Source organism: Bactrocera latifrons, unplaced genomic scaffold (assembly GCF_001853355.1).
Source record: "Bactrocera latifrons isolate USDA-ARS-PBARC rearing strain unplaced genomic scaffold, ASM185335v1 scaffold_237, whole genome shotgun sequence".
NCBI lineage: Eukaryota > Metazoa > Arthropoda > Insecta > Diptera > Tephritidae > Bactrocera > Bactrocera latifrons.
Window position 1 is genome coordinate 265090 of NW_017535930.1, and position 19196 is coordinate 284285.

Sequence of the window (19196 nt, forward strand, 5' to 3'; positions counted from 1 at the left end):
AACTATACAATATATATTTTTAATAAATAATTAGTATAAAAAATCTTAAAACTAACGGTAATATGCACGTCACACCTACCTTCTTGCACTTCAATGCCCTCGGCCTTCAAGAGATCGCGCAGCTTCTGTATYTCTTCCTTAAGCTCACGTATAAGCTTGGCATTGGCGTCCTCGTTGACAATGGCCTTGCAAACGATCTGTTTGGCGCGATCGGCATAACTGAAGAACACAAGAAGACATTTTTTTTTTTTTTGTAAGAACAAAATTTAAATGTCAAATATGTTTCTTAGAAGTTCTTAAGTTTACCAAAAAAAGAAATTTTTTTCTAAATTTTAAAAACTTTAAAAAAACTCGGCTGTAGTTATCAAAGTTGTACTGGAAAGCGTGAGGTGGAATTCTCAAGGTACTTTCCGCTGCATTATCCAGCTCTTGCCAGACCGAGGCTAAGTCATCGCGATAGTCTTATCGAAGAAGACATGGCCAAAACTGACATTAGAACAAATTTGTTGATGGACTCAAAGCGATTTGTCGACTTGTAAGGGTCTTATGATCTATTATCTCATTCTATATAAAAGTTTTCGGTAACACAACGGAACAGCGTTTTAAGCTTCCAAGTGTTATGCCTGTTAGGATCGACATCTTAACTTACATAAATTCTTGTATTAGAATAATAATTAGCACTCAATATAAGCGGATTGCTTTCAGTCAAAATTTTCTTGTCTTCGACCTTACTCATTGGATCAAGTCCGCACTTATTCGTCCAAATAATTTGCTTCTATATAGAGTTTCCTGAATCTCGAAACTTAGAACTAAACGGTATCAGGAGAGGACAACACCATGTAGAAATTCTTTCTCATCATAAACCTTGATTTTTCATATCCAAAAACTAATAAGRACKTTAGAMGGCWCAGATATTTCATAMCCCGCTTTTGAAAAAAGGCTGAAAWAAATTAAGATTGTTCGTTTGGTTTGATCCATCAAGTGCTACAAAAAGGAATCCATTGTAGAGTGGATGCTTACATATTTCGATGCTAACTTCTGTGGTCGTTCTGTGTAACAGGGTTCTAAACGACTTCATTTTTCATAAAATCAAAGATGTGAGTCACATCTATTGCTTATACTCGTATACCCAGAATTTAGTAGTCGGCCTTCATTCGTATTTTCTACATCTCGACAAAATTAAGAATAGCCAGACAGAAAATCGGCGATCTTACTTTGCTTCGAACAGTAACTTTTGGAATTAMTTTGTCATCACTGCAGCAACTTCTAGCAGCAGTGTTGCTCCGTATTCTCCTGRTCCGTGTTGGCATTGAGTCTAAAATGGAATCAGATGAATTTTTTTGCGCTAAAAAGCTCCACTCAAACTACACTTCGTGGATATAGCCATYTTAAGACCTGCTCAAGCCTTTAGACTCATTGGGAGTAGATCACAATTAATGTGGCTCCATAACTGCGACACCAGCCTCTTGGCAATTSCACGCTATCCTAGTCAAGTAGCCAATAAAGGACCTCTACAGTCTAAATGCGATTACTATGGGCTCTGACTCCTAGGACAGGGTTAGTGATCAGGAACTGGCGGAACAGAATGGCGATTCGACATTCTGCACAATAAATGACGAAGCTCTCACCATAATTATAGGTACTAGCCGGATATTGCCAGCGCTAGTGGTGATCTGATAAATAGCATAACYCGACGTCCTATGCTAACCCTTTCAGACCATCTGCGCGTAATTATCTCGATCGGGAAACGTCAACTTTATTTCTGTGGATCATTAGATCACTTCAATGACAACAAAACCGAATTTTAGCACCCAAGTGGGGATTAGAAAACCGCTATAACAACACAGATTGACAATCTCAGTGGTATAGCGACAGTTTTTCAATAGTTTTGGGTTTTTTTTGACTTCTTGGTAACAACTTTAATACGACGTCAATCGATTGGTCAGTATCACAAGAGTTTTCTGAAAACCTCCTCTGAATATCAACTAATCTATCAAAACTAAGAGAATTTATAATTTGGAAATTTTTGCGACAATTTTTTAACAGTTCTCTAATTGCTTTGAAATGTGGACTTTTCGTAAAAAAAAAAAAATACTCAGAGGTTTTGAGATTAGTTCTTCTTGAAACCATTACAAATTTTATCAGCTAATAATATAATTTATCATAATTACTATTCAATACTTTAAGTTACTCACCGCAATGTGCTCAAGGTTTCATCGTAGTTAATGTCAGCTGGTGAGATCGCGGCAATCATGGCGGTCTTAGAGTTGCCACCCAAGTTCTCGCGCAACAGCCAGGTCAAAACGGAGTCGCGGTATGGTATAAAATCGGCTTTCTTTGATTTCTTGTTCTTAGAAGCCTACAAATCGAGCATGATAACGCAGGTTAAAATAAAATATTGGTGATTGTAAAAGGATACACTGCGTTAAATTGTATGAGTCAAATGGTTAAACGAATTTTTTTGATAATATTACGATTTTTTAAACTTTTTTAAATATTATTATGCATTATAAATTAAAATTTTACAAATATTATAACAATTGTTTAAAAGTTAAAATATTATGTAAACATTTAAACATATATAAATTTCAACCAATACAACTTCAAAGCACACTGCAATTTTTTTCACTGCAACACGCATTATTTCGCTTTAGTTAAAGTTTAATACTTACAGACTGTTTTTTATTTTGAAATCGTTAAAAAATTTTGAATATTCACAATTTTTTTCAGTGTACGAATTTCCAATATTGTTTATTCAATTTGTTTTTTTTTTGTGCAAAATTGTTCAGCATTGGATGAATGAGAGATAAACAAGAGCAAAAGAGGCATGTGAATAGTAAAAGCTTCAAAAATTGCTGCTTTTCAAATACAAAATGCAATAAAAATCTGTTTTAATTCGAAATTATTACTTACAATTTCGGCCAAGGCCGATATAACTTTGCCAAGTGTTGTCAAAGATTTATTGATGTTGGCGCCCTCCTTKAGACGTGTGCCTTTGGCGCCAGTCGAGTCMGCGCGTTCGGAGCCAGCCAAATCGACTAAGCTAATTTTCGAAACCTTCTCGGTGGTCAGATCGGTCATRTTGTCATGACGACGTTGGGTAAAGAATATGGTGAAAACAGCATGTGAACGAGAACTGGTCTCATTCATGTTGGTAGCGGCCACGGTGCTGTTGGCGAGAAGGGAGAATATTTAAAAGAATTATTTAATTTAATAATTTATATTGTTTTATAGGGAAAATTATTAAATAACATATGTGGGACAATACAAATAAGACCCCTTAATTGCAGTTATAACATTTCTTACTAAAAGTTGTCAGAGTTCTAATTTCTTTGTACCCTGAACTATCGAAACCAGTTTCTGTATGGGAAACTTTCTTGTTTGATGATATATTTTTACGAAATTTTGTAGGAATTATTGCACAAGGTAACGGTATTATCTCCGAAAAAATTGTTCACATCGGGTCACTATAAAATATAGCTGCCATAYGAACTGACCGATCAAGGTATTGTTCTTATATGGAAAACTTTTTTATTTGACGAGGTATCTTTTCAAAAGTTGGTATATATTATTACTCAAGCCTACGGTACAATCTCCGAAGATATTGTTGAGATCGGCTTATTATAGTAGTACGACATTTGTCATACAAACCGATTGATCGAAATCCAATCTTTGTAAAGAAAMCCTTTTATTTGACGAGATATTTGACTGAAATTTGGTACAGATTATTTACTCAAGATAACAGTATAAGCTCTGAATAAACTTTTCAGATAGAACCACTATAGCATGTAGCTGCCATACAAACCGATTGATTGAAATTCAGTCTTCATACGGAAAACTTATTTATTTGACGAGATATTTGACTGAAATTTGGTAGAGATTTTTGCTCAAGGTAGCGATACAATCTCCGAGGAATTTACTCAGATCGGATTACTATAACATATAGCTGTCATACAAAGCGATTGGTCGAAATCCCGTCTTTTTATGGAATACTTTTTTATTTCATGAAAAATCTTTGTGAAATTTAGTGCTTCTTATTACTCAGTGCTTTAGTGCTTGTATATACTCCGAAGAAGTGGCTTAGATCGGATCACTATAGCATATAGCTGGGATAAAAACTGAACGCTCAAAATAAAATTTTTGTTTGGAAAACTTTCTTATTTGAAGAGCTAGCTTTACCAAATTTGGTAAGGATTATGTGCCAAAGGTAAGGGTATGATCTCCAAAGAAATTATATAGATCGGGTCAGTATAGCATATAGCTGCCATACAAAATGACRTATTTTTRAATAAGAAACAGCTAATTTATAYACAATATTTAACTCAAAAGCTTTGATTTCCCATTAACAACTTTAAAACTAGCAATGGCTCAAACAGTTTAGTAACATTCCTATTTATTTAATTATTTTTATTATTCTTTATGACATTTTTTCCCGTGTGTTTTAGTAATTGTCTTTTCATAAAAGCAAGAAAATCAAATTAATTTAATATATAAAAATAGTAAATCTAATTTATATAATTATCAAACATTCGCTTACCGYGCTTTGTTGCCCTCATCGATGAGATCGTGTATGTCCTGATAGTCGGTGACGGCCAACTTGGATAAATCCTCCACATATGGACCGAGCAATGGATGCTCACGTACGCGCAAGTTGCCTTTGTTCTTCGGATTTAATAAATCGCGTACACGTTCGCAATAGATTTCCATATATGAAACCTCAACCTGCAGGCGTGCAMACAAAGAAATCAAGATAAATAGTAAGTAAGGCAAAATAGCAGCATAGAATAATAGTGAAAAAAATGTAATAAATGAGGGCGTATTCATSWGTATGYCARGCGACAACATGMGCGCCAACAACAACAACAACAACRTGTTTACAATGAGTGTTGCAAGCATTCGCAATATTGTAAATTCGCTTTGTAGTGTCGTCTTTGTATGCATAAACTATGCGCATAAATCCCTTTTCACACAAGCAACTATACACACACCCAAGCACACACTTATCTCCGCTGACACAACTGTCAGCACTTACATTCCAAAGAGATAACACATCAGATAGACAACACATCAGCTACAATTGCACAACCACCCACTACGCTCCGTGCCACATTTGCTGCCTCACTATTTATTTGCGATTTTTCTTCCACATTCGCTTCACTTAACTTCGCCTCACTTCACTTCACATCAACATTTCACCTCACTATACTTTATTACTTTTCGCTTCACTACATTTGTTTGCTCCTTAAGGCTATGCAGGCGTCCTCCTCAACTTACCGAATACTTGAGTTCGTTTGTTTCCGTGTCATGTATACGATTGAAGAGATCCTTACAAATCATCGGTATAATGCCTTCTTGATGCTCCTCCTGCTTGCCCATCATTGTGTATGATTTGCCGGCACCGGTTTGACCGTAGGCGAATATGCATACATTATAGCCGTCGAAGGAGTGTTGCAACATCTCCTCGCCGATGTCCTTGTAGACCATCTCTTGGGTGGAGAATTCGGCATCCCGTGGCTGTCGCAAAAGTTTATTAAAAGAAGGGGAGGAATGGAAAAAAAATGCCATTAAAAAGTGTTTTCATTTAATTAGTTATCAAGTACAAGTGCTAAATTSATTATGTGTAAGAAAGTTTGTTCAAAGAATGCTTTGAAAGTATTCTTTTCAATATCCTGTAAAAGTACTTACATCGTGTGACCAATAGGAATAATCGAAATTGAAGCTTTTGATGGCTTCGCTGCTGTTTAATGGTACTTTGGGATTTGTGATAGCTGCAAGGAGGGAAATCATAWATAAAACAGTTATTAAGATAAACTGTGATTTTATTTTCTTCCTGAAATTTAAGCCTACTTAAAGCAATAGCTTTCGAAACATATTGTGGCGCCGATATAATTTCGGACTAAACGATATAAATATGTGTTGTTGTACTTACCGGTGGTTGCACCGCTCATTTGAATTATACATTTTGATTCTCGACCGATTTCACGCGAATTGAAGGGTCGCACTCGAACCGCCACCTTAACGGACGACATTTTGGCGGTGAGAGAGGCCCACAGGCCTTAATAACGCACTAGAAGCTGCAAGTAAATAAAKAAATAATAATTTTCAATTAGATAATATATAGATTAAATGTTGTTTTGAGAAATTGGAAACAATGCGAATATTCTTAAAAGTTAAAGGGAAGTAAAGGGACCGAACTTTTATCTCCGAATCGCTTCTGAACCGCAACCAAATCGACCCACTTTTAAAACGGATGATCAGTAGTGATGCGTCATGTACGACAAGCTAAGGCGGGCGTGGGCGAATCGCAGTGAGCCGCTRCCAACGATGGTCAAGCCAGAATTGATGGTTAGAAAAGTTGGTCTCCTACGGCCAAACYTTCAGATCAGTACTGTYAACAATTAGATCRTGTAAAGGAAGCAATCGTCTAGAARCGATGAGCATTGTTCAATAAAAAAACTATTATGTTGTGACAACGCCAATTGACACATATCGAAAGTGAACCGACAGAAGCTTAGTTAAGAGGGTCCTATGCATCCACTTTAAAGTCCGAATTGGCCGCCAAGTGAATATTACTTGTTTCTGTCTCAAATTAGCAAACAGTTTTCGAATAAAACGTTGCATATTTAATCAAAATCGGATTATTCTAACTATATTTAATACATCCCCGAAAACTTGAACCACTCCGTCGTAGAGKTTACGAGGGATTTATGAATGGTGAGCAATCGCTGAAGATGAGGCGCTGTGAGCTTATTCATGGGTGGGTCGAAGCTAAGAGAGAATTTCAAATGAAGTCTCTTCTATACGGACCTCTCCAAGTCAAGCTTAGCTTTAATTTATTGGTCCATGATATATGAATGAGGGGAAGTCACTGAAAGAGAGCCACTATGTGCATGATATATGAATGAGGAGAAGACGCTGAAAAAGAAACGCTGTGAGCTTTTTCATGAATGGGTTGAGGTTTGGAAAGAATGCCGAATGAAGAGTCATCCTTGACGACCTCTTCAATTTGGTTTTAGGTTCTCGGTCCATGATATATAAGAGAAGTAGCTATATGGCGCCATGAGCTTTTTCGTGAAAGGGTCGAAACTAGGAGAAAATTTCGAAAGAAGAGCCTTCTTTAAGGACAAGCTTAGCTCTAAACTAGAAAATCGAAATCGATCGAAAGATCGAAACTAGAAAATAATGTCGCATGAAGAGTCTGCAGTAGGTATTCGGACTGCTTTAGTCTCTTCCAGGCATGAGTAGCTGCTATTAAAGTAGCAGTAGTCAAGGAGGTTCTAGTTTCACTAAATATAGCAACGAGTTACTTCATTTTCAGACTCGTTTCCGTGCACTTCGGAATAGGAATAAGTTGGATCCCAGTTATCATTTTGCGCGCTAGTATTTTAACTGTGGAATTCGCATCCGCTTAGCAGGCGTTGGTCGACGACTTGACTCTACGCGAGTACGAGATCTTTTTAGCTCAGAGTTGAAATTAGGGGATCTTTTGGGCTACGTGCTCGAAGGAAAATGGAGCTTGCCGCATTTTCAGCAGTTCTTACTGGACATTATCTTATATGAATTTATGCTATAAGGCTAAAAATCCAATCGGACACAAACTGTCAAAGTTGTATGGAAGCGAGTGAGGTAGCAACTMCCAGGCAWTTTCTTCTCCATAGTCCAACCGGGAGACRTAGCTGAAGCCGACATTAATTGCGTCAACATATTTGTAATCGACTCAAAGCTTTTCGCCGATTTTTGAAAAGTTATAGATTTATAAGAGTTATGAGTGCCACAACCGACCGGCTATAAGCTGTCCAAGTGTGTTTCCTGTTGATAATGAGCATTTAACCTTAACTCTAATCTAACTAAGATCTTCAATTAAATGTAAAAGTAAATACTTTTCTTTTACTGAACCTTATATAATGTTCTTCATACAAAAATTGTCATAGAAAAATTTGCTCTAAGTGGACTTAAAACTTGATCTAACCTTTAACAGTTTAGAATGAAAGGTATGCACGGCATTCATCTTCGCATATATGTCTTCAGGTACCTCCAACATAAGCATATTAATAAGTAGCGCCATTCGGCACATCAGGCTGTCAATTAATTCCGCTTCGAAAAAATGTGAAAACGCACACATATACACACAATTCATAGCTTGAAGGAGCAAACGCTTAGCATAAATAAAATTTGCTACTTTACTGACTCTAGTTGAAGTGAGCACACGCGCCACATTTTTTTTTTTTTTTTTTTTTTTTTTTTTGTCACTTTATGCTGCAAAGCTGCTATAGACTTGTGTGTAATGGCATATTTGCACAGCTGCGAGGGTGAGAGTGGCCGGGAGAGCGCTGAAAAGTTGCGGAAAAGAAATTTGTAACAACTCGCGCATAATTACCACATTAATTTGTTTATTACGTTGAGTACCTGCACATTAGAGCACACACACAGGAATAACAGAAGGTAATACATATATGTGAGAACATACATATTGTGTATATATGTATATGCCAGCTTTGCTTGTATGCGTAAAAAGGAAAAGCACAGAAAAGTTGCCACAAAGTAGCCAAGTTTTACGTTAATGAATGCCAACCCACACAATACACACATACAAACGCAAAATAGGAACAAGCACATATTTTTGTATATTTTTGTGCACCTGTGGCAACACTGGCGCATTAGCGCTTACGTAAATCCGCACGCAAATTGCCAAAGGAACTTTTGTGCCTACACTTTTGCYTGTTATTGTCGTGTGTGTGTGCACTTTACGCCAGCTGCGCTCTGCTCGAATGCCTCAAAGTTGGGTCGCCATGGCGTATGAGCAACACAATGGAARCGARSGCGCGTAATAGCAACAGTAAATGCATGTATTTGCATATACAAACGCATTTATGAATATATACATAAGAAAAATACACACACATATAAAAAAAATGATACATACACACACACACACACACTTGTGCCGCCCGCTTTGAGTGCGCGTTGTCGCAGCCACTTATTATTTACATTTAAATTTCATTATTTGTAATTTTCAACAACAAAGCGGCGTARCGGGAAAATAACGCATATACAACAACAATACTAACAAAAAAAAGCAACAATACCAACAACAAAGGAACGAAACGAAAGCCGCGCGCAAGTTGTTGACTCGCTTGCAGCTGCCATATTGTTGTTGTGCCGTCTTTTGTTCGCTGCCGTCTTTTTGTTGGGGTTGCTTTTCTGCGCTCCATTCTTGTTGTAAGCAACCGTAAATTTAATTTCAGCAAATTTCATAGGTATGTTTTAATTAAATTGATGGTGTGACGTGGTCGCCAACTCCTGCGGTGTTTCGCTGAATGCGGCGCCAGCGCGTTCTTCATAATTTAAAATGCTTTGAGTGAGGTCATAAATTTGAAGTTTGCAGGTGGCGCTGCTGCGGTGTTAGGGTTAATAATATGTGTGAAAAGTAGGAAAAGAAATATTTTAATGTAAAAAAGGTGCAATTTTCTGCAGGTTGTTAGCTTTTACAGCTTTTTAATTAAAGTGAAATTCACACTTATAAAAAATATATATTAAAAAATTWTGAAATTATGAAAACGATTGCTTAAACTCATACAAAGTGATTTGGAAWAGGTAGCAAGAAATATGCAAGCTTTTGAGAATTTCCAGTAAACATACAGACGAATTTTTATAGTAAAAATGCAAAATATTTAATTATTCATCAATATTTATTTGATTGCTTTCAAAGTAAACCGCACCAGCTGAAATACTCTTATGCTAACGATTTTTCGAGAAACTTCAGATCCTTCAGCAGTTTTTGTTTTATGGCATCGATGGACTGAAAACGGATTCCACGGAGCGRCAACTTCAGTTTGGGGGACAAGAAAAGATCACAGATCACACGGCGCCAAAACGGATGAATGCAATGTTTGTTCGATGGTTTTCATTACGCTTTTGGCTTTAAATTGTGGCTCGATTTGAAAAAAATTCACCCCTATCGGGACGAGTCGAGCAAGAACGCGTTTCATACCCAAAATGTCCACCAAAATCATTTCAACGGACTCGCGAAAGATGTCGAGCGCAAGAATCACAACATTCAATTTTTTAATATTTTCATCACTTGAAATGGTCAAAGAACGTTCAGAACGAGACATTAGTTAGGTGAGTTTAGGTTAAAAGATCGATTCTAACAGCTATCTCACTTTGAATCCTTTGAACGCTGGTACGTTGTGTCACCTAAAAGTACTATATAATAAGTCATCARATCCCTACAAATCGACAAGCGCTTTGAAACATCACAAATAAGTTAGTGAACATCTCAACTTCRGTTTCGACTTTATCGATTTTATGATTCGAAAGTAAGAYTGCCGAAATGTTTCATCTTCAGTTTTGTAATGTCTGAACAATGACATAGGAAGTGCTTTAACCTTTACCCCTTTACACTCATCCACACAATTTTGGTAACTAGATTCCGACTAGAGTTTCAGCCCAAAACTATGACTGCCTAATTTTCAATCTCCAGTAATAATTCCTCCGACTGCGACAGGTTTAAATTTGCTAAAAGCAAGTAATTCAGAAGATCTCAGGCGTTCTACTCCAGCCCAAAAGGAACTTGCAGTCGTACCCGCAGGGGTGACTCGTTGAACAGCGGCTGCTAAGCGAAGGCGAGGTGCATTCATCTAGTGCTAGAACACAAGGCGAGACTAGGGTGCCTCCTCTGGTTACCTCGTCCGCTCAGCATTTGTCAGCGCTTCTTCTATTCTTCTGATCAGGTACACAAACGGGTAGTTGATGATGAAGTAGCTTGCTCCTATATCTAGTGAGGTCAGAGTCTGCTTAACAGGCTTTAACCTATCGACGTCTTAATAGCAGAAAATACTAGAGTAGTCTGGTAGCCTAAAGCTAAGRTTGACCGCAGGGCTGCTTATAGAAACATTCACGCTCAACCTTACCTTCCAGCGTCGACCGATGCGTTAAAAAGCTCACTGCGCATCTTCTACAGCGACTTCTTTCCAACCACATCTCCTTGCATGTGAGCGGAGAAAAAGTCGCCACGAGTAGCTCCCGCAACCCAGTAAACCAAGTTTTGCGGTATGCAGTTGAAAGGCGAAAGAATTTCGGCGTATCTTTGTACAGACCCTTTTCTATCAGCAACTTTCTTGAGCCTTAGAGCGCACTTTATAGCAATGCACCTGCCGGGAAAGTCCAMAGGTGCTATATGTAAACTGCCATTAAGTGCTGTAGCCTATGAGTGCCACTCTATGTACACGTTCAATCTTTTTAGAAAATGTAACTTTTTCGAGCGACCTCAGCCATCCGACGAATATACCATAGAACATTATTAGCTTGACTCCAGTTTCGTAAAGCGAAAATACCGCCTCGGGTGAGAGTCCCCACCTCATGTTACATCGCCTCTACAGCAATATAAAGCAACCATATCTGCCTCGAGAATGGAGGAAAGAGCCATGTGTAGAAGTTCACGCAAGAGAGGAAAGTTCTCTCAGCGCCATTCACTTGGGAGTCGTGACTTCCGGCCTTAGACCAAGTATCTTCTGTAGCCAAAAAGCATCTAGACTTAAATATCRCTTAATATACAGATCTTTTCAAGAATTATTGTTACTAAAGCTAAGATAATTAAGCTTATTACCWACAACAACCACAACAAAAAGCTGAAATATATAAATGTAGTTTTCCAGCCCACTGGTAGGGATGGATTCAGCAAAAGCAGTGTAAAATAAACAAATGTTTGCAACCCCCAATACCGAGGATGACTCATTTTGTGACATSCAAAAGTAGAAGAAACAAAAGAGCAAAAGTTACGAGACTTGCTTTCCTATTTGCACGAGTTCTATTATGCTAACTATTTCACTCTGCCATTTTACGGCCAGCATTGGTTAGCTCATACCAGCGGCTTRCCGTTATTCATGCTCTTTTCAGAGTTAACGCGGTAGCCAAGTTTTACAGTTATTATTCCGCTTTTTCGCATTTCTTTTATGGCCAYATGAGGCGGGACAGTACTTTATGGCCCAGAGACTCGACAGCGCCACATGCGACTGCCGCCAACCGTGAACTCACACACACACACACGCGCACGCATTTAAAGGGCATAACGCACACATGCATGCTGACTTTTAACTTCCTCATTTCCCGTTATATGGCGGCAACCACAGCGACTGCCATAAATTTGAAACAAATATTATTTAATGTTTGTTGTTATTGTTCGYTKTTGGCTGTCGTCCTATGGCGTCCGCCGTTTTCAAACGGCTCCACTTTTCGCCGGTTGGCTTAACKTCTGCTCTTGACTGCTTTCTGCCTTCTTCGCTGACGGATGACTCATGTAAATTGGCAATAAATGCGACAATTTTCTTTAGTCTTTTCTCTTCTGCTGCTTCTTCTTTTTCTTTCGCTTTATGTGAGGTTTTTGCTCTTGAGCTTATTTATAATTAAATTTCCRTTTTATATTTTGTAGTAAATGTGGTTAAGTGAAAAGTTTATAGTGACTAGATGAGGGTTTATAGAATAACGAAATTGTTTTGTAAATGGATTGCTATTTTTAAGCGACACAGTATGTTGTTGTAGAAATTGTAAAAATCTAAAAATAAATCAAATCTAGTGGTTGGAGTTCAATGACTCAAGAAAGGTACTTTTAACACGTTACTTCAGCAAAAAAAAGATTTTTTTATAGCTGAGATATTTAGTAGAATAATGCTTATAAGTGTGCAATATAATGTTTCAATGCAATAAAACCCATAATTCTGCAATATATTAATTTTTYACTCAAAAGCGCCTAAAGGTAGGCAATATAATATTTTATTTTTTATTTTATTTCGCCTAAAAGTATGAATTATTTTTTTTAATCAAGGGCGCCTATAAGTATGCAATATAACATTATTTCTTCAGTTGCGCCTATAATATAAAATATATATATAATTTTTTTTTTTATGAAATCTTCAGTACGACTCTTTCTACCTGTATGCTTCCAATTTGTTAACTTTTTAAATACGTTTCCAAATTTGTTAGTCCCTTTTACCAGATTCATAAAAATTTGTTTAGTTTTAATAGCGAGTGGTCTCGAATATCATCAACTCAGAGATTTACAGCCATATCCATCCATAATATTTGAATTTACTATAAATGATGACTCTTCGGTTGTAGGCCATATTTACTAAAGAGCTTGACAACAACATTTTTTTACATAACCTATAATCGAACTTGATTTAATACCTTCTGTAAAATCTACAGAAAATATTAAATATTTCACTAAGTGGCGGCGGAATATGGATATATTTATATAGTCTTTCCATTTTCTACGGACTTCATAAGTCTTTCACAAAAATTTATATACTCGAACACTTGCGAGTGTCTGTCCTCACTTAAAATTGCAATAAGCTACTTCAACATCAGACTCTTTTGGGTACCTGGTCATGGCATATTCGCCTGGAACTGCTTAGCCGATGAACTAGGAAGAGGGGGCACCCTTGCCAAACTCACATCAGAATGGAAACGAGTTGTAGTCCATTGCACCTTGCGTTCTAACATCAGACCATTGGACTTCACGTAAACTTAACAGGCCATGTTCGATGATCAGATGCCTTGCGTCTACGAAACCCTTTTGGCCTAGAGTAGAACGAAGRACCACTATGGAACTACTTATCCTTGGCAAAGTGTATCTTCTTCATCCGCAACGGTGGAAACTCTTACTAAACTCTGTCCAATAGGCACGCATGCGATAAGGCTACATCTTGACGTACGCTATTTATTAAAGTTCTATGGTGGAGGGTGGGATAAACACAACCAAGCATTTTCTCTTCCATTGTATATGCTTTACAGCGCTAAGTTGAAACACGACGACTCGACACAATGACGAACCGGGAGGCAAAGCCGAAACTAACATTAGCTGAGACAGCTCAAATTTGTGAAAGGCTCCAAGTGCTTGGTCAACCACTTGACCTTAGCTTGGTGGCAATAGACATTTTTAAATTAAGTTCAAACAGGCGCACTATGAAGTATGACACGATAAATGAAGTAGAAGTATAAGGATTTTGTAAAAAAAAACAAAAAACAGGATTATAAATCGGTGGATACAGATTCAACAGCTTTCGTGAGCTTTTATGAGCTTTCATGAGCTTTCGTGAGCTTTCATGAGCTTTCATGAGCTTTCAATCGCAATGCAATGTTAGGACGACTTTTGACTAACTTTGACTTCGCTAATGGCGTTTCTATTTCAGAGTGGTAAAAAAGTTAATTGTTTCTTACTTTTCCTGTATGAAATAAAAAACTCTTGGAAAAAAGAGGTTTTTATCAATATTATGGTCTTTATTACATTAGTTTCATGTATAAGTATTTATGAAGTGGTATCTACATTAAGAAAGAAATAATTTTTTCATCCGTTATAATTTTTTTTTGTTTTTTTTTAATTTTGAGAGACCGTCACTTGCAAGGTAAAGTGATATTCTTAAAAATGCGAGCTGCACAGTTGTGAAAACTGGTAACTAGTAGACTGGTAATGTGTGGCCGAAATAATAATGTTTCGATATCGAAAAAATTCACTATCGACAATAATAGTTTTCAAAAAGAAGACATACCCGGAACTTCATCAATGAGGTACCTCTAGTGGGTATATAATGGCGAAAGTTTGCTCTGTACGAAGTAAGTAAGCTGTATGTGACTTTATTCAGTATTTCGATTAATCCGAAACTCATAAATCCATTTCTCATCGATAGTTATAATGCTCTTCAGAAATATGGGATCGGAATATTCAATCAAGCATGGCCAAAGAGACCTTTTAAGGCTTTGAAAACGGGTCAGCTTCATCGGGACGAGTCGAGCAAGATACCATACGAGTCGAGCAAGATTCATAACCAAAATATTCATCTAAATCATTCAAATAGATTAGCGAGCGATGTTGAGCTCTCTTGCCGTCTCTCTAACACTGATGATTTTCAAGCACTATATCTTTTTCTTTTATAAYATTTTCATCAGTTTAAGAGGCTGAAGGTCGTCCAGAGCGATGTATGGCTTCAACGATCTCTAGCCCTTTGAATTCTTTGTACCACTTCTTCGCTTGTATTTTTAATAAAATGTTTATTAATATAAAATAAAAAATAAAAAAATAAAATAAAAGAATAAAATTTGAGACAAATTCTTTGTTCGATATTTTTATACATTGTTATTATTTTTCTTATTCTTTGCAAATTGTATTCAAATTGTGTTATCTAAGTTCCTCCTTCTTGAAAACTTCAAATATTTGTTTCCTTCGAAAAAAAAAAACAGTCGAAAAACAGAACTGTTTCGAATATGTCCGATGTTTGTTCTCTGAATAGCATACTTTTTAACTTTTTAAATCAAGTTCAATTCAAATACGCTGCACTTCAGGAAATGCACCTAGTTGATTATTATCACTTTCGAACATTTCTAAATTAAATTCAAACACTTAGTTAAATGTGTCAACTGAACATGGTACAAAAAGAATTTTTATCTTTTATCTGACATTTCTTTTGTACGCACAYGCCGTTATTCAATATTTGAGATGGCAACTTCAACACAATTGGCGAAAGAACAATAGAGCATTCTTTCACTGATTAGAAAGCGTTTTCTGAACAAAAGTTACAACACAAACACAAAGCGAAATTGTGCTCTCAACTGCAAATATGTGTGTGTGTGTGTGTTTTTTTTTTTGACATTTGTTGGTGGAAAGAAAGAGCCACACGCTTTTATGTCTTCATACACCGCACGGAGAATATACTAACAATATCGTATATAGTGTAGAGTATAGCTATAAAAGTGGCCGAAAGGCGAAAAGAAGGTGGAAAGACAAGTCATATAAAGCATGCTATTACATAATACATATGTACCTACATACATATATATTGTAGTTACGCTTTTGTAGTAGTGTATATAGTAAAATACATTTATATTTTCATTCCAGTGCAGTAGCGCCAGCGCCATACTCATTTTTGTATAATGTCAATGGGAATATACAACAAAAGCTTTAGTTTTCGGCGCTAACAACCACCAGCAGTCGATGAAGAGCGATAAAACTACTGTCAAAGCGTAAAGCAAACTAAAACTATCATATATAAACACTAAAGGTATGCGCAGTGTTGTATGTGTAGGTTTGTGCATGTTTGTGTGTGTTAAGATTTCATATGACTCATGGCAGCGAATTGAAGGGAATCCCTTCAAGGCGCACACCCTCAGCCACGAATGTACTACTTTGCTTATTGCTGATATGTACGAGCAATAAGCAATAAGTTTTTTTGTGCGAGCAAAAATTGCTAAATATTAAAAAAAAAAAAAAAGTGCATAAAAAAGAATATGAGTTCTTTAAAGAACTTAATTTTGACGGATGAGTGCTTGTATGACAGCTATATGCTATAGTGATCCGATTTGCGCAATTTCTTTGGAGTTTGCAGCATTGACTAAAATAAAAAAAACCTTACTAAGTTTGGCAAAGATATCTTGTCAGATAAAAAAGTTCTCCATACCAGCACTTAATTCCGATTGTCAGTTTGTATGATAGCTATACGTTATAATCATCCGATATCGGCGGTTTTGACAAGTTAGCAGCTTCTTAGGGAGAGAAGAATGTGTGCCAACTTTCAGTTCGATATATYCAAAAATTGGGCACTACAATGCGTATAAACAGGTAGGTGAAAATGAATAAATAGACAGAGCTCGTCATGCTGATAATTTATGTATTTTATAAGGTCTCTGGAGTTTCTTTCTGGGAGTTGAAAATTTCATGATAAACGCAATATACTCTATGAGGGTATAAAGATGAAAAATATATATCTCGGTCTATTTACTGAGCCTCTGTTTTTTTGTTTGTTTTTTTTTTTTTTGTTGTAAGTTTTGCTTAGCTCTCATGTCAAAAAAAAATTGTATGTTCGATTCGTCACTTGCCAAAATTTTCGTATCTACTCTTATTTCATTGTACTAAATAATATCCACATATATATTATACATATATCCACAACAGCAGGTGTGTTAGTATGAATTTCTTCCATACGACCATAGCTCCTTCGTTTCGAACTCTTTTAATTTTTGAATTTAAGGGTCTCAATTTTAGGGATGCTCTTATATTAGGCATTTTTTTTTGCGGATTGAATTGTTGGGGGTTTAGAACATCTCCCACAATTTTCATATACATATACTTTACCAGAATGAGCGAATGACGATAAAAATTTTACTGAAGCACAAAACGTCTAAAACCAGATTAAAAATCTGTTTGGGTTTCTTTGTAAGTTTTTGGTCCGAACTGTTTTGATATATGTATTATCAGCACTCCATACCTTTTTTTGCAACGCTTGATCCATGTAGAGGTATTTTTTATCAGCGATGAGGCCCATTTCTGGCTCAATTCTGTATGTAAAGTAGCGAAATTGTCGCATTTAGGACAAAAAGCAAATTTAAACGTTTAAAGAGCTGCCATTTCATCCAGAAAAACAACGATTTGGTGTAGTTTGTAAGCCGATAGAATCATCGCTCCATATTTCTTAAAAAATGATGGCGGTGAGAACGTAACCGTCAATGGCTGATGGTTTGATGGCTGAAATTAAGGCTTGCGATCTCGGCGACTATTGGTTTCAACAAGACGCCGCCACTTCTTACTTATCACAGCAATCAATGTATTTATTGAGAGAAKACTTCGGTGAGTAGATATTCTCACCTTTTGGCCCGTTCCATTGCCCACCAAGATCGTGTGATATCACACCATTAGACTTTTTCCTGTCGCAATATGTAAATTCTAAAGTTTATGCAGGCAATCTCGCTTTGTTTCAGGCCTTGCGGCGAAACATCACTCCTATCATTCGCCAGTCGAAATGCTCGAAGACGTCATCGAAAATTGGACTCAACGGAAGGACTATCTGAGACGTAGCGACGGCCAACATTTGAAAGACATAATCTTCCAAAAATAAATGCTAAGGAATGTTCTTTCGAATGATAATAAAAACTTGCCATTAAAATTAAAATGTCTGTGTTTATTCTTTAAAACAAAMTACGGATCTTCGAAGTGAATCAATCTTTCAAATATCAGATGGAATTTCATTGTTTTGTAAACTGTCAAAAGCCAAAGGAGTTGTCAATATGAACGAATTTTTATTTTTTTGAAACCAGAATAATCTTTTTCTTTTTACCGTCCTTCACTTTTTCTTCACATTTTCTTCACTTTTGTGGATAAAAATTTTTAAAATATTTTTGTAAAATAAAGAAGCATTGCTAAGAAAAGTACCCTTGTACAATTGTTAGAGGAATGATAGAAGAATAMATGTGAGGTATGAGAAGAAACTCTGCAAAGTGGTAGAAAAAGAGTACTAGATTATACCACTCTAGAAGAATACTAGGTTCCACCACTATTAATTTCAACTTAGACAGATTTTATAATCTTAGTTGCGGCTCCACAGTTGACACAACTTTTCATAAAATTCTGAGCTGTTAGGWAGGACGTGATACTTATAGCTTCCAACMCTTCTCGAATAAAATAAATGCACACATGTGAACTATGAAAAGAAAMTCTAGAAGAGTGACTACTTTTTTTYTAAAGCCRTGAGGACTMAATTATTATACATTATTCGAAGAGACTTAATACAACTGAGACTAAACTTAATTCTTTATTGCAAGAGAACTTAATAATAAAATGTGGAAAGAAGAGTTTCCAAAAGTCTACTTAYACAAATAGTAAGTCTTCTTTATTATTTATTTTCCATAACTCAAACCTAGACAAACAAAATCAATCAACCAAATAAGTTTGCTGAAAACTTGCACCATTTTCCATTATATTTTTATAGATTCACAATTTACCTTAAAAACTTTGTATTCCTCTCTTCTTTTGTGCTGTCTCAAAACAGCATGCAAATTTAATCCCAACTTGTTTTTGTTGCAATTTTCATATTTTTCTGCACTTTTATTTTATAAATAAATTTTATCTTGATTAAAACAATTAATTTATTTATTTCAATTCAAATAATTTTTGTTCGAAAATTTCGTTTATGTTCGTAGTAGTTTAAACAGTTGCTGTAAGCAGTCGGGCGTCTCACGAGCTAACAGTAAACACTGAACTGAAAGTTTCAAGAACAGAAATGAACGCCTGTTACATAGGCACAAAATTTTAGAAAACTAGTTGAGTTTTGAAAAAATATTTTGCACATTTCACACATGTTACGGCGAAAATCAAACACCAACTCTGAGAACCTTGCAATTTCAAGGAACTAATGCTTTTAATTTTTTTTATA

The 19196-nt window shown here is 36.2% G+C and overlaps 1 protein-coding gene across 15 annotated transcripts in view; it reads right to left on the reverse strand.

Moving 5' to 3' along the window:
* Nucleotides 1-19196, reverse strand: part of LOC108969012 (kinesin-like protein unc-104) — a 98344-nt gene that overhangs the window by 19906 nt on the left and 59242 nt on the right. For 6 of the 15 annotated variants that reach the window (XM_018933467.1, XM_018933461.1, XM_018933464.1 and 3 more), the window contains exons 1-7: nt 5930-6029; nt 5686-5768; nt 5275-5514; nt 4538-4722; nt 2914-3169; nt 2196-2359; nt 80-219 (exon numbers count right to left, since the gene is read on the reverse strand). In XM_018933467.1, coding sequence (XP_018789012.1) covers nt 80-219; nt 2196-2359; nt 2914-3169; nt 4538-4722; nt 5275-5514; nt 5686-5768; nt 5930-6029 — 1168 coding nt within the window. Of the gene's footprint in view, nt 1-79; nt 220-2195; nt 2360-2672; nt 2676-2913; nt 3170-4537; nt 4723-5274; nt 5515-5685; nt 5769-5929; nt 6075-18765; nt 19021-19196 lie in introns of those variants that run through there. The other 9 variants (XM_018933459.1, XM_018933462.1, XM_018933457.1 and 6 more) reach the window with 4 other exon arrangements.